We start from the raw sequence: 15766 nt of genomic DNA, 5'->3' as shown, positions 1-15766 counted from the left end.
TCTGTTTCTCGATAGCTTTAACAGGGGAACCGCACCAACGGTTAAGCATGGTGTGCAAAAGCAGAAGTGCTAAAATATCTGCAAGCATTTTCGTTGTCACTAGCGGGAGATGACGACAAATCCGTATTCACAGTATTTTCAGTAAACAAAGTGCTCGAGTTAGAAAGATAATAGCCACAGGAATTGTTTCGAACCTCAGCGCTGCAAACAAATGACGTCACGGATTTTCACTTAGACGTGCGAACGACTCGCAGCCGGTTGTCTGTTTGGTGTCTGTAAACTCGTAGACGTGACTTTTTTTTAACCACTTTTTCGCGAGCAGATGAAATATCCTGCTCAATGTCAAGGAGAAAACCTGGGAATTATTTGTTAGATCGACTAATGCTTGTGTGAAAATGCAAAGAATTGGAAAATAATGGCGATTTTGTCGTCCATTGGCCGTGTCTACAATGTCTCTGTGCAGAAGAAAGGTTTGTGTGAATGCCAAAAAAAAAGGTTATCTTTCCATTTCTCTAGTGAAAGAATAAAATTACAGTCGTTTGCTTTGACTATCAATAAAAATCTCCGAAAACTACACCGGAATCAAGAATAGACAGTTTCTTATCTAACTTTCGGTCAAGCGTTCTTGGGAGTAGCGTGAAAGTCGGTAGACGGGGGAAGGGCTTAAAAACAACGCCTGACTGTCAACAGAGAGAGATCTTGACCAGGCGGTGTGCGCACTCCGATTGCGTTTCATTGTGGTAGCTTCGTTTTCAATATGGCGGTGAAAGCAGCAGAATTCGGCAGATTTTGACTGAACATTCCGTTAAAGTTAGGCCGTTCCTTTTTCCTTTCACCATAGACGAATGTAATTTGATTTATTCTAAATGTGTAAAAGTATTTTTTGTTCGTATTTGTTGCGTATTCTATGGTTCTCAAGGACAAACGCGATCACTGTTTTTTTGTATGTAATTTGAGACCGGATTTCAAGAAGGTCAAATTTGATGTACGTCGTAGTTTGGAGCCTTTCAAAGATTTGGATGGCTGTTTTGATCCTTCTTTAACAGCTCTGACCAAACGCTCTCAAACGCTCTCCAACGGTACATGTGATTCTCGCATTTTAAGTGCGGGTGTTTGAGACCGATTATGGCCGAGAAAAGGCTTGTTGCGTTACACAGCGTTACTATTATATAAAGCTACTTTCCTGAGTAAGATGAAATTAACCATCGCCAGAAATCAAGGACATTTCGAGCCCGCTAACAATTATCAGCGGTATATCGTATTACACTCCGGAACAATAGAATATCAAGAGAATTCAATATGGCAGCGATCACGGCTCGATCTGCAAAGAAGAGTGTTTCGTACCATGACTTATACACTTTGAGCACCACAGATCTTCTATTTGATGAAAAGAAAAAGAAAAGATGACCTGCAAGTAAACCTTTGGGATTTTTCGAGGCAGAGCGATGACATGATGTCAGAATTTTGATTTGCTTTAATTTAATTTTCGCGCTAAGACTACTGAATTTGCATTCAATGCCTGGCATATTTTTATTCCGAAAAGGACCGAGAACTAATTTATTTCCCTGCAAGAACATAAAACAAATATAGCAGGTAATTTAGTGTTAACAACTGGGTTGAAAACGTAAATTAGCCACCGTAAAGGGTAAAAAAGCTGACGTTTCGAGCGTTAGCCCTGACGAAGGGCTAACGTTCGAAACGTCAGCTTTTTTACCCTTTACGGTGGCTAATTTACGTTTTCAACCCAGTTGTTAACACTAAATTACCTGCTATACTCTCCCACCGACGCAGCACCACAGTTTCTTTAGAAACTTACCCCTTTATTCATAAAACAAATATGGCCGACGATTTGAAGATCAGCGTTGCTCGTGTGTAACTATTTCAGTCATAGTTTTCAACATGGCGTCTCGTCACTTACTCAACATGGAAAATAAGGGATATTCTGGCGCGTTGGGAACTTTTTAGATGGGAGGAAATGGCAATTTTACAGGATATTTGGACGCTTCGAACTCTGTAGCAGTCAATTCGATCGAGAGCAGTTGACTTTGTTGATGCACTTTCCTGTAATAGGCGAGTGTTTGGGATGGAGAACGACGGATTTTTAAGAATTGTATGGCGACCTAGGTCAATAATCAATGACAGAAGAACTGGTTCGGGAAGTAAGTGGTTTTTATTTATCGAGTCCTTGTGAGGTTTGATGAATAGCAGAATCAGTACTGAATGTGTCTCGATCGAGAGCAGACGGGACCATGAGCTCCTGATTGTTACATTTTAGAAATTTTACAAATTTCCATACAATTTCTTATATTATTTGGACGCCATTATGGACGAAATGCGCAAGCACGGCCGCCATCTTGTCCAATATTTCTGCCGATGTTATCGCGAGTGTTGTATGGTAAATCTACTATCTTGATCATTGAATGAAGGACAGTTGAATTTGAGCTAATAACGGAATCATTTGACCAATGAATAACTCTACAATGCGCATGGCGACACACCAGTTTGGCCGGAAAGCAAAAGGTAGTCGATCGTTAAAAGGTGTTGGTAGGCTTGAGCGACTCCTGCCATTCGCTTGCGCTTTTAAATCTTCTAACCTGAAAGCTTAGCTGTCATTAGGATATCCTTTAATAACTTCCGTTTGCGATGTGATATTCAGGGTTAGTTTTAAGGTATCATTTCCCTATCTGTATGTTCTTGAGGTTTGGCAATGCCGGGAGTTACTACATCACGGGCGATGAGTGGGGAATGAAGAAAAGACCGAAATACGAGTGGCCAGCAGGGAAACAAATTTAGTACTTCATATAGAGACATATCAGTTATAGTTGCGGAAATCAATAGTGTTGTAAAGCCGAAATATCAACAGTATACTTCGCTAAATAAAATGTTAAGCAATTTTTCAAAAGTGTTGATGGCACATATATCTTTTACTGCTGTAATAAACAATGGAGGCATCGGAAAAGGCATCGGTGGTATCCGGAAAGGCACCAAGAAGAATTATATTTACGTTTTGTAACTTGCTGCGTGACGAAAAAAGAAAACCAAAACCGTGGTCCCCAAATGAATTCTCCCACCTTGCCCCAAAAAATTTTCAAATTTTCCGCAACTTCACCTTTTCCTATTCGTAGGTCCGGCCAAGCCTTTATGGTCATTGGCTTTCGTATAGCCACTAACTATGGCTTATAAATACAGGTGTTTAGTGTTAAATTGTAAAACTCCCCGAAGACGTCTACGACAGTTAAACGAAACGCGTCGGAGAATAAAGAAATTTTACAACTACCGTTCGTAGAGTGCTGCTCACCAGTTTAGTTTTAAAGATTTTTGTTTAAGAATTTGTTGCGATAGCTATGGTCAGTTTTTTCATGCAGGTTGTCTGGATGTACCTTTCGCAGAGACGTGGGGGGGGGGGGGGGGGACAGAGACACCAACACAACATTTCACCTGCCGTTCGCTTCGAAAATTAAGTTTTCATCCCGAGTTCATTTGTTAAATAAAATAGGAAAAAAAACACTTCGAACGGAAAACAGAATTATTTTAATGCCTGGATCTTCTGAAGAAAGGTCTCCTAAACGAGTGGCCCTGATTATAAATATTTAAGCATGGTAAACACATTAGCCTTAACTTGGCTGTTTCTCGAAGCTCAGTGTTTTACTACATACCTTTTTCACGTGAAATGAGGCGATTGAATATATATATATATATATATATATATATATATATAATAAACACTAAAAGAACTACAGCTGATGGAAATTTAAAATTTCTTATCTAAAGGCTGGGGAAACAAACTTATTAATGACTCTAAAAATGTAGATATCTACAACGAAATTTTTTTGAGTTGGTTAGCTTTTCATTTTTCCGTAATCGAAAGTCGAGATTGCAAAATTCAAGTGAACAGGCAAAAAGACTGTGATTTACGCCTTAAACAAGTCAAGATACTTTTTTCCGTCATACAACAAGTCACATATCGTAAATATCATTCTTCTTAATGCCTTTCCCGGTGTCACCGATGCCTTTCCCGATGCCTCCGTTGGTTAATATAGTTGTAAAAATATTGTTCCAGTCAAAGCGTTTGGAAAATTGCTTAACTTTTGAATTAGCGAAGTATAACCTGGTAACATTTTGGCTTTACAATAGATTGTTTTTTTGCAAGTTACAAAACGTAAATGTAATTCTTCTTGGTGCCTTTCCGAATGCCACCGATACCTTTCCCGATACCTCCATTAGCGAAGTACACTGTTAACATTTCGGCTTTACAACACTATTGTTTTCTGCAACTACAACTGATATGTCTCCATATGAAGTATTAAATTTGTTTCTCCGCTGACCACTCGTATTTCGGTCATTTCTTCATCCCCGCTCGTCGCCCAACTCCCGCGCCAGGCAAAGCCAGATGAGATTGTTACAAAAGGTAATATTTCATGTGTGCGCGCTTTTTTTTTTTAAGTATCAATCTCTCCCGCAGAAAATAACTCCAGAGATACGTTTGTTAAAACCTTATTCTAAGTATTCTCTATTCTTCAAGCATATTTTAAATTCTGTAGGTTTTTTAATAAACGTTGAGCGTGACGAATTTGGTATTAGGAGGCGTAAAGCCTCTCCTTTCGCGAATCCCGTATTCACGCCTTTAAGTGTATGACATGGAAAATAGTTCGTTTATTAAAAGGTAGCTGCCTCTTTGGAATGCGTTTGCATGTCAAGGGACGATTCCCCGTTAAATAACTCGGAATAACAGGAGTCGGAATAACAGGAGTCGCGCAGGCCCGCGAACACTTTTTAACTTTCGAAGGAACGGCAACAGATAGAATTTCCATTAAATTCCACGTTTATTCACGCTATCTTGCTGCTACCGGAGATGTTCACTCGACCACGACAGGATGCAAATGACTTTTTTGTCGTTTTACGACCATGATGCAACACAATCTGAGTGCGCACACCGCCAGATGTGCAATCAATCACGCCTATCAATTTATTAAATTTATTTAATTCATTTTGAACTGATCCTTGATCCAAGATCCGGTGATCCTCGATTCAGTTTTTCTAGGAAACCACTTTAGTCCGGTAATCTGCTCGCAAGATGAAATATCAAAGCGACCTTTTATTGACCAGCTAGTTAAGGTCAGCTAATACAGTAGGTTGCTGAACAAAGAGAATCAATATTAATGGCGAGTCTTGTTGTTATCCCAACCCGATGACTGCGATGATGCTGTGCTATTATACATTTCATTTTCGTTAGGACTGATCATAAACTTACCAGGACGCCAGGACACTATGCCTTATGCTTCATGTCTGTTACCTCGATCCAATGGCGAGCAACAATAAGCGCTTGCAGCAAGCTTCGACGCGATTGTAGGGTGACCTTACTCTTACTTCCAAAGATGAGAAAAGGGAGAAGAAGATCGCTAGACATACTATGTTGTCTTCTATGTTGCCCTTCAATACGAGAGGCTCTTTGTCCACGAATAAGATTTAGGACTTAAGTAACACGAAGTGAAGAGAGGTTTGCACGTCTCATGGCGTGAAAAGTCAAAAGAAAGTTAGCAAAAGGTAGCCGTCAAGAAGAATTTGAAGAATTTCTTCTCGAGCAGGTGTCCAAAACACCATTATCCTATTAAGAAGTTTACGGCTTAAATATCAGCGTAAGAAATGCAAATTACCTGAATTGGTGATATAGCCTTTTTCTTTTTCTCAGGAAGTTTATTTGTTCCGCTGGTATGGCTATGCTTTGCATAATACGATGACGGCTTAGTTGTCCAAAATTGATAGCGAGGAGATTAATTTTCACAGAATTACAATAGAAAGGTTATTTCAAACTTCTTTTGAGAGAATCGGTTGTTTGTTTAGAAATGTCAAGCGATTCCAATACTTCAGTTATTTGAGCTGTCGACACTTTGGAAACATTTCTGAGCGAGCGATCTTAGTGGTATTCGTCCAATGAAAGAAACCCTTGTATTTCTTGGCGTGAGGTTTTCTGTGAGGATTCGATGAATATTTTTTTCGGGTTTGTTAATAGTGTGACTGTATAGACTTGTGAGCCGATTTTATTTTGCATGAAACCCGTTGGTTCTTTTATTGCGGGTTCTGATATCACGATTTCTTCCGTACGCGCTTGTGAAGGAATTATGGACCTATCAAGATCGCTTGCCTGTTGCCTATGAAAGCTCCTCTCCTGAACGAACGAGGATTGTTTTCAGTTGTGCCTTTACGTCCCAGAAAATGTAAAACGCGGCGCTCCTCTTGCAGTGATATATACAACAGTGATATATACAAAATGAACACAAACAAAATTAAAATGCGCCAAGCAAACTCTCTCACCCTCAGATTATGTCATTCTTAGATACATTTCATTTTTCATCACTACAATTGCGAGCAAAACCTCAACAGTGCAATGTTATAACAATAGCATAGCTCAACATCTAAATATAATATTCTTGTCTAACCTTAGTACCAGCAGGTAAAAAGGGTCTGAATGGGGTTAATCTACCAGTGACAAAGAGCGAAAAATATGGCTGACCAGCGACAGAAAACAAAACAGATCATCAGTTAGCGACAAGTAAATACTAGCCGATAACCGATACGGTCCAACATTACCGATATTTGTTTTCAGAAAGAAGAGCATTCTAGCTTAGGAGGCAGAGGCTTTTAATTGAAAAGCCGAAGTTGTGGAAAAACACATCTTTCATGACACTGACTAACAACTATACACACGCGATAATGAAACATAAGAAAACAAAAACTGACTATTTACGTGGTCTTCCTGTTTTTGTGTTTATTGTTAATAAATTAGGCCCTTTTAAGAAGTCATTTCATAAACTCAAGCTTCGTGTTTCATCAGGATTTCCAAACAGTTTTCTCGTGTCTGGAGACCCTGATGAAACACTCTCCCTCGCTTATGAAATAGTTCATATCCTACTTAAATAACACAATAGACTTTACATAACAAAGATATTGGACGAATACACTGAACCAACGGTCCAGTAATCAAGAATAAATTACAAACACGAATGAGTTTAAGATACAATCAAAACTGTCGATGGTGTGGGTGGGAGGGAAACTAAAACTTTCTTAAAGCTAGAAATAAACTTGTTACTTGCTTGCTTGCTAGATTACTTATAACACATGCACAGATACCTAAGCGGTAATACTAAAGTAATTTTGCGATTAAAACGCGTTAGCGTGGTGAATAGTCATTGGCTCTACCCAAGTCTTATGACTTATATGCTGAACAAATTTGCTCAATCTTACGGAAAAAGGAAAATACTTATTTGCACCCTGCCTGTATCCAGTCTAGGCCTCTCAGTTATTGATGTCTAGATTCATATTAATAGAGATTAATATTCACTCTTAAGCCTACTTTATGGCTTTGTAACAGCGCGGGCTCATTTTCAGAACAGTGTCCAGTTACTTAGCGGTTAGAGATCATAAACTGGTATATTATCTCTTGCTAACGAACACCGTGATGATTCGATTAAACGCCGCCACGTTTACTGAATTTTTCGTGATTCGAGTGCAGCGTTTATTCAAAATCCAATTTATTATTTGCAAACAATACTTTGGTAACTGAGCATTGTAATTAAAAGAAAAAAGAAACAGAAACATGTTGCTTGTCTAAAAGTCATTTTTCATATTGTTCTAAATTTCACAATTTGCATGTTGATCAGTACTGCAGTACACAAAGTGATTAAAGTTCTAATGTCGGATATGCCTTCTCGACATCATAACTGGTAAAAAAGGATTTGAGTCTGGTTCACTCAAACTGCGATCGACGCAATGATCACTGTGTGATTTTTGAGTCTGATTCGTACAAACGCATCAGGATGCGGCGTTTATTCGAGGGCGGCGTTTAATCGAAGAAATACGGTATGAACAATTATTTGCACTTTTAATAACTAACTGAGATTTATTGACCTCTGATCACGGTCAAAAAAAAAAAAAGAAAAAAAAAACCGACTACCGACAAAGTAATGAAAATCTAACCTCAGAAAGATTTGACGTGTAAACTTGAGTGTTTTTCAAGATCTGGGGGTAAATGGCTTAATCAAAATAACAAATAATTCTGCGTCAATAAAAAACTTGTAGTTAGTTTCCACAGTATGACCGCAAGTGGATAATTACAGCAGCATCAATTTATACATTATACAATACCAGTTGTTTAATAATAAATTTGGTGTTATTCTAGGTGGAAAATCACGATGGTGTTACTTTCATGTTTCAACCTTGTGAAGTGTTCCATGGATAGTTACAGAATTTGCCTCATATAAGCTAATATGGGAGAAGCCTCCCACATCAAAAAGCCAATTTATAGTAATTTTTTCATTTGCCTAGGGAAAAATTTTGCACTTGGCATTCTCTTGAGTCTTGCCACTGCTAGCTTTCGTGTTCTTTGTTCATATTGATTGGTCTTGAGCTTGAGCAGCAGTGAAAAATAATTATCATGAATATTGTAAATACTGCTCTTATATTACTTTTCTTCAATAGACAGCAAAAGTCTCGAATTAAATGAAAACTAAAGGCCATTCCTCTTGCTCAAACTATTTAGTTGAGATGTATCTTCTGTCGCCTGATTTATGCACGAACAACGTTTAGAAGTTGACTGAAAAATACCTTCCCCTCTGTCCCCACCCTAACAAACACTGAAAAAAGAGAAAACAAAACGAGTCCAATATTTAACCACTGACTCAAAGTCATTTAATCCGGCAAGCCAAATATTCTCACCCACGTGATCTATGTTATCTTTATTCATGTATCTGCTGGTTTGTCAGGCCTTTCAAGGGAAAAGAAACTACAAGGAATTAATTACTCTTCTTTTGAAAATTCTGGTCGATTTATATGTCTACTGAGCGTATTCCACCGAACTTTCGATGTTGATGATCGATAACATCTATCAAAATGGTAATGTTTTCCTTAGCACTGTCCGCGTCACGGATGGGTGGATGCGCGACGGCTTAGCGGCATTCTAACAATCCTTCCAGTGTTATTTTCATTTCCGCGGTGTATGGAAGTTCACCATCTCTCTGGTCTCACCAGTCAATTTTAGAGGTCGTATGATCGCAACAGGTAAAACAAACGATTTACCTAAGCACTGAACCTGTTGCTGGCAATTTCAAAAGATAATGAAACGGACACGTATGGTTAGGCTGTACACACTGTCACTCTTCCATTGCTGGGTGTCAGTTGTGACTCCTGCGATCGTTAACACGACATTTGGTCCCATTAACGGATCTGTGGTATCGCTGCAAACGAACAAAACTGTTACAAAGTACTTAGGCATTCCATATGCCAGGTCAGAACGTTTTGAATATCCAGTGCCACTGGAGAGATGGAACACTCTCCTTCAAGCGAACAAGATCGACAAGATTTGCCCACAACTAAATCTTCCGCTGCATAAACAACGTCTTGTCGATGAGAATTGTCTTTTACTCAATGTATATGTCCCTGCTAACGTATCACAACATTCTTCTCTCTCTGTGATGTTTTGGATCCACGGAGGTGCCTTCTCTTTGGGTGATACACTCGCTTACGACGGCAGCGTTTTGGCAACTGAAGGTAACGTGATCGTTGTCACGGTCGGCTATCGTTTGGGTGTTTTGGGATTTTTGAGTGCAAACGACGACAATCTAAAAGGCAACTACGGTCTAATGGACCAGCTAGAGGCCTTAAAGTGGGTTAACCAAAATATTGCAAGGTAGGAATGTGATATTTGTTATTTATTTTTTTCCTCATATCGGTATGTATAGTATTATGCAAATTGTTTACCGTTTGGTGCGCCAAAACCCTATTTATCCCTTTGATCAGAAAACTATGGATTGTTGGCAAGGCGTGGGGACTTTGGACTTAAATCACAGCGAAACTTTAATAATCGTAATTCTAATGCTATGCTGGGATAATTTCCAAGTTACGACATTTTGGGAATCAAACAAATAAATCATATTTCTTAATTTGAAGAGTAACTGAAGCGGATTAAGTACTTTCGTGACCTACCATGTGACGAGTGTTATGATTGCGGCTTGAGGGCAGTCTTTAATTGTCTCCAGGTGTCCATCGGAGATGTATACTTTCGGCATTTACGGCTCTTCGTAGTTCGCATATAAAAGTAACTGCACCTTAGAAGAACGGATTGAACGGCTTCTAAGACTTAAGTGAAAAAAAAATTATTTTGATATGATTACTAACAAGAACCAACAGAATATAAAATGTTTACGCGCTATAGCTATATCACATTTAAAACAACAAAGTACTTCCTAAAACCGTAGAGTACCTGGTAAGGGAGAAAGGATTTGTTACTTGCAGGTAGGGGCTGAGCAAGGAGGTTGTAATAGGTAACCACCACCTCTAAGGTTCACTACTTTGCGGGAGAAGGAGGGGGGGGGGGGGTACTATTGTTAAAACTGTGCGGTTCAAACTGACTACAGGAAAGCAAAAAGTCAGCTTCTGTGAACGTTCGTCCACGAACATATGAGGTGGTGAATCATACCTCAATAAACTAATCAAACTAAAATCTGAGCATGAATATGTTTGATCAATCAGGTTTGGAGGAGATCCAAACAAAGTTACCTTATTTGGTGGTTCAGCTGGAGGAACATGTGTGTCGTTATTAATGTTATCGCCAATGGCTCATGGTCTGTATCAGAACATCATCATGCAGAGTGGAAATCCCGCATCTCTTTCATCGGCGATGACCAAAAACGAGGCTTACCGAAGGGCAAGGTACTAGAACTGTCACAGTTAAAGGTTTGAGCCAATAAAAACACTTGAAACGGTAATAACCACTAAACGAAAGTTTTCGGCACCAGTGACTGACCTCACGACAACCCTAATGGAGGTTATTATTTTATTGTAATAAAATGACACGTTGGTCACCACCCTAAGGCGGTTATGAGTTTAGTTCTTTATTAGGAAATACTCAACTGCCTCACACCCCCCTCCCTCCCTTCTCTTTCCCCCCACTGCACTCTTAATTTCCCATGAGATGCTGGATTGTAACCCCATTACTTCCCTTATGGTTGAAAACTCACGCCCCCACCCCAACAGATTGCCAAATTCATGAACAATGCCCATATATTCCACTTTTCTTCTAGGAGCTTCGCTAATGCCGTTGGCTGTGATGTGGATTCCCTAAAATTGTGTGCGAAGACGAAAAGTGTTCAGCAATTGATGGATGCCCAAATAAAAGTCTTTTCAACCCCAATTTTGTTACCCTTCGGACCGGTGGTGGATGGATTTTTCTTACCAGGTATTTGATGCTGGTGTTAAAGTCAACTTTGAGTGTTGCCACAAACAAAACAACATCTAAAAAGTCTATACAATTCATGTCACAGGCGATATTTAAAAGACGTAATAAGTTATGTTATCACTCATGTACAGATTTACCAGCCAAATTGCTTCAAGCCGGCAAGTTCAACAATACTAATATCATTGCTGGAGTGGCCCAAGATGACGGCTCAATTTTTGTCACTGGTGCGCCTGGTGGGTATTCGGATCTCCTCAAACTTTCATACCATATTTTGATATTGCATTTAGTTTTTAGAATCACCTTCTTCCTGGCTGCACCAGTAATGAAGAAGTTTGAAAAAGGCATGTTTATTAGTAAGAACCTGTTCATGAGAGCTCAGTAATCAGGCTGGCCCTTTATCGAAGTGAATTTTGCCTCCGGTTCTAACTGGAGAGTTCATCCCGGGTATTCATATCTGAAACATCAACCCGCCTAACAAGATGATCAAAGCAGTCAGACTTCCGTTTTCCGGTATCCAGCTGGACTAGGATGTTTATGTGGGAAAATATTCTAGCTTCTTAATTTATTTATTCATTATTTATGACTTCATTTATTTATTTTATGGTATTTATTTTGATTTTCACCATTTTTTCTACATTAGAAAGAGTGTGAAGGTAAGAGTTCAGATATTGAGCTAGCCTCCCAATAAGAAGTAGTTTAGCCACTGTGCTCTGTCTTATAACTGTTTACCTGCTTGTACTTTGACTATCGTAGGCCACATGCGACCTTTATTAGTCAATACTAAGCACACTTATCGCTATAAAAAAAATCGACATACAAAGAAATTAGACAAAAAAAACGGAGCACATAAGTATGGCTTAGGTGCAATTTTTTCTGTTAACATGTTTTATTAATTTAAAGGTGTTCTGAAAGGTCTTGAAGTTACGAACGGAATGTCAAGAGCTCAATTTGAAGAAACGATACGCAACTGGACTTGGGTTCGTAATCAAAACTCTCAAATCTTGGATTTGCTAATCTACCAGTACACTGACTGGTCGAATGCTTCTGATCCTTATGTGATAAGACAGCAGTTCATTGACATTAACTCAGACGCAACATTTAAAGCTCCGCTATTAAAAGCAGTCAAGGCATTCACAAAGAAACAGGCACCCACCTACTTTTATCAACTTGAAAAAGTACCAAAAACATTTCCCGCGATCCCGTTCCCGCTTCCTGCGTGGCTTGGAGTGTATCATCGCGCCGATGTCTTATACACATTTGGAGAGCCTCTTGTTATGACCGAGAATCTTACGTCTCCTGACGACATACAACTGAGTAAAGATATCATGACCTTTTGGACTAATTTTGCTAAAACAGGGTAAGTCAGAACAAGTCACTGGGTATTAAAAAGATTGAAAAGCCCCATTTTAGGGATGACTTATTACCAGGTGTTGGAAATTTTATTTTTAGAAACCATAGACCATGCAAGATTGGTATCCAGAATAGTTAATTATACAACTCACCGCAATACATTATTTGCGTTGCCTCTGACCAGTGATGCAAAGGGAATTTTGTTTTTTATGGTTTCAGTCCAACAGCAACCACACAGGGAAAAAAAAAGCTTTCGATCAGTCTCCAAGTAACTAATCTCTAACCAGGAAAGGCTTCTGGCTCGTGTTTTTTCTTTCTTGTTTTGTGTTTTTCTTTTTTTCCGTTTGCTAGCTTGCGCTTATCTCATATGTGGCTGACCAAACCAATCTCAGAATATTTCAAAGGGAACTGAAAAACTAATACTCCTATCCCTGTTTGCTGTTTTTTTTTTTCGTGAAGTGGTGTTTTATTCCAACTAAATTCCCTGCGTCTAAACAATTTTCTTGTTCACCAATGACACTGCTTAACACACTAGGAACCCTAATAAGCCAACGCCACTAGCAGAAGCTTGGCCCCAGTTTACAACAGACCAAGAAGAATATATGGGACTAGGTTCCACTTTGACACTTCGGTTCAAAATGCGTCCAGAGAAAATGGCGCTATGGAATGAGCTTCTACCAAGTCTTCAAGAAATAGCTTGGCCATCCACAGCTAGTCACATTCCGACAATATCAGAAAAACAAGAGGATGGGAAAGGTGTGTGCAAAACAATATTTTCAGTATTTTTAGAGGTTATTCATTCTAAAAAGATGGAGGAGAAAGATATATGTATCTTAGTTCAACAAAGTCTCCAAAAAGGTAGAGTTTATATATCATATATATATATATATAGGGAGTCTGCAAGTCGATTTTCGCGTGGAACAGTGCTCAATACGTTGAAGCAGAGCAGAATAAATATTATGAGAGGAAAAAAGGACGCAACTACATTTCCCGAAAAGCCTGTTTCGTGAATCGCTTCACTCTTCAGGGGATTAAACCCCTGAAGAGTGAAGCGATTCACGAAACAGGCTTGTCGGGAAATGTAGTTGCGTCCTTTTTTCCTCTCATAATATTTATATATATATATATATATATATATATATATAGGAAGTCTGCAAGTCGATTTTCGCGTGGAACAGTGCTCAATACGTTGAAGCAGAGCAGGATAAATATTATGAGAGGAAAAAAGGGACGTAACTACATTTCCCGACAAGCCTGTTTCGTGAATCGCTTCACTCATTAAACCCCTGAAGAGTGAAGCGATTCACGAAACAGGCTTGTCGGGAAATGTAGTTACGTCCCTTTTTTCCTCTCATAATATATATATATATATATATATATATATATACATACATACATATATATATATATATTAATATATCATATTGAATATATATCAGTTGATAAGAAGTCACACCAACCAGGCAAAAAAAATGTTAACATAGATAAGCCGTTTTAGTTCTGATCTCATGCGAGTTCAGTTGATGTGAATTGATTTTTTATTACTGGAATTCTTTGCGCGCCCTGAAGGCAAGATGTAGAGAGACCCTGGAAACAAGGTTAGATAGATGCCATTTGGCGGTGAGCATAACTGGCACACTAGCTCAGGATTGAGAGATCCGGGCTCAACCCGTAGTGGTCATCGGGATGTGCCGTTTATCAATACACAAAACCTTCAGAGTGTTTTTCTCTACCCAGGAGTGTACATTGTTACTGACAAATTGATGAGGAAAATTTTCTGGCTTGGGGTTACCAGCTTTGGAAGAACGCTCCGTCCACCAGGAGTGGCAGTGCCCTAAGTCACTTTTGGATATGGCGTATAGCAGGAGAGGTTTCCAGAGATTCATGAGGCTCCTGTGAAAATTAACCTATTTGATCTTTGAATTCCAGATACACTGCTGCTTGTCCTGGCCACCCTAACTGGAGTATTTGGTGCTGTAGCTGTGATTTTGTTTGTTGTATTGGTGATCAACTGCAACAAGCGGAAAAGACGAGGACATGACTTTGAGGAACCGTTAAATATGTAACTAACATTCATAACTAGCTTAGAAACCTAATTTGCCATACTATTGCACCTAAAGCTTTCCTTTAACTCGCTTTCTTCAAATTTATATACTAAGGGTGATCCCGTGACCCACTCCAAGGGTAAGGTTAATTTTCTCTCTTAGACCCGGTACTGGGGATCCCAGGAGAATCAAGAAATAACCAGTTCTGAATTTTCTCACGTGGAAACCACTCGTAGATTGTATGGTTGTTCGTAGAAGAACTAAAAAAGGAAAAAGAAGTTAGAGAAACGAGCAAACAGCATGTAACATTGATTCCGGGAAATTACACGAATCATTTTGAGTGTACAAAATAACTTTAGAAGGATACATTAAAAACAGACCATCTGAGCCAAACAAGGGTCGAAGCTAGCTGCTCTCATTGTTCTTTCATTTCTTTGCGAAAGTTCAAAGTGAGGCCTGTATTTACAAAGCTGCTGAGCATAACTTACTCTTCTCGAATTTTTTGTTTTTTTTTCCCGTCTTTTTTCCCTAAGGGGTCCTCTTCTACCAAACAAAGTAAAACTTAGAAACGCGTTTTCCTTGAAATCCTGTTCCTTTAATGGTCTATTTCCGCAGTATCTCTCTTATTTCTTGAGAAATTTTTGAAATATGCCCCTAGAGAAACTAAGACGGGCAATTGAGACGAGGCTTTTTCAAGAAAAGTAAACACAGAAAAAGTCCTCCATTTCTCAAATATAGGGTGGCAACATTCGAACTCTCTCGAGAATGTCAATATCACTTATTTTAGATGTTGAAAGGTAAAACATAGAACATTTAAACTTTTTCTCCGAGCAAGCCAATTCGTCTGGTAAACGCTGCTGATCAAGGCACAGGACACGTTCAAAATAACAACAGAAAGCAATCAATTTGGGGCATTTTTTTATATATTTTTTAAATATTTTCTATTAAAGAAAATTTTATCATGAGCTCGTTTTCTCCACGTCTATTTTGGAAAGAATGATATTTTCACATTGACCGCTGAAGAGAAATGTTGATTTTACTAATGGTCGTTTGTTGTCTTATTGGACTGATTGGGCCAATTCATTGCTCATCCCCTAATGCTATATAATCAACAAATTACCCTAGGATAAAGATAAGAATT

The 15766-nt window shown here is 38.8% G+C and overlaps 2 protein-coding genes across 4 annotated transcripts in view; one reads left to right on the top strand and one right to left on the bottom strand.

Annotated features, from left to right (window-relative positions):
- Nucleotides 1-6066, bottom strand: part of LOC131768882 (uncharacterized protein RP688-like) — a 22246-nt gene extending 16180 nt beyond the window's left edge. Inside the window, exon 1 of the mRNA XM_059084583.2 lies at nucleotides 5252-6066. The gene's annotated coding sequence lies outside the window, so the exon portion shown is untranslated. The remainder of the gene's footprint in view (nucleotides 1-5251) is intronic.
- Nucleotides 1-15766, top strand: part of LOC131768889 (neuroligin-4, Y-linked) — a 17504-nt gene extending 1738 nt beyond the window's left edge. The window contains exons 2-8 of one of the 3 annotated variants that reach the window (XM_066167182.1): nucleotides 8906-9682; nucleotides 10525-10704; nucleotides 11076-11230; nucleotides 11362-11463; nucleotides 12131-12587; nucleotides 13116-13336; nucleotides 14510-15766. In XM_066167182.1, coding sequence (XP_066023279.1) covers nucleotides 9111-9682; nucleotides 10525-10704; nucleotides 11076-11230; nucleotides 11362-11463; nucleotides 12131-12587; nucleotides 13116-13336; nucleotides 14510-14646 — 1824 coding nt within the window. In that variant the 5' untranslated portion in view covers nucleotides 8906-9110 and the 3' untranslated portion in view covers nucleotides 14647-15766. Of the gene's footprint in view, nucleotides 1-7807; nucleotides 9683-10524; nucleotides 10705-11075; nucleotides 11231-11361; nucleotides 11464-12130; nucleotides 12588-13115; nucleotides 13337-14509 lie in introns of those variants that run through there. The other 2 variants (XM_066167181.1, XM_059084592.2) reach the window with 2 other exon arrangements.

Source organism: Pocillopora verrucosa, chromosome 5, assembly GCF_036669915.1.
Source record: "Pocillopora verrucosa isolate sample1 chromosome 5, ASM3666991v2, whole genome shotgun sequence".
NCBI classification, from domain to species: Eukaryota; Metazoa; Cnidaria; class Anthozoa; order Scleractinia; family Pocilloporidae; genus Pocillopora; species Pocillopora verrucosa.
The sequence above is the reverse complement of the archived record's forward strand: the minus strand, read 5'-3'. Positions and strand labels throughout refer to the sequence as shown.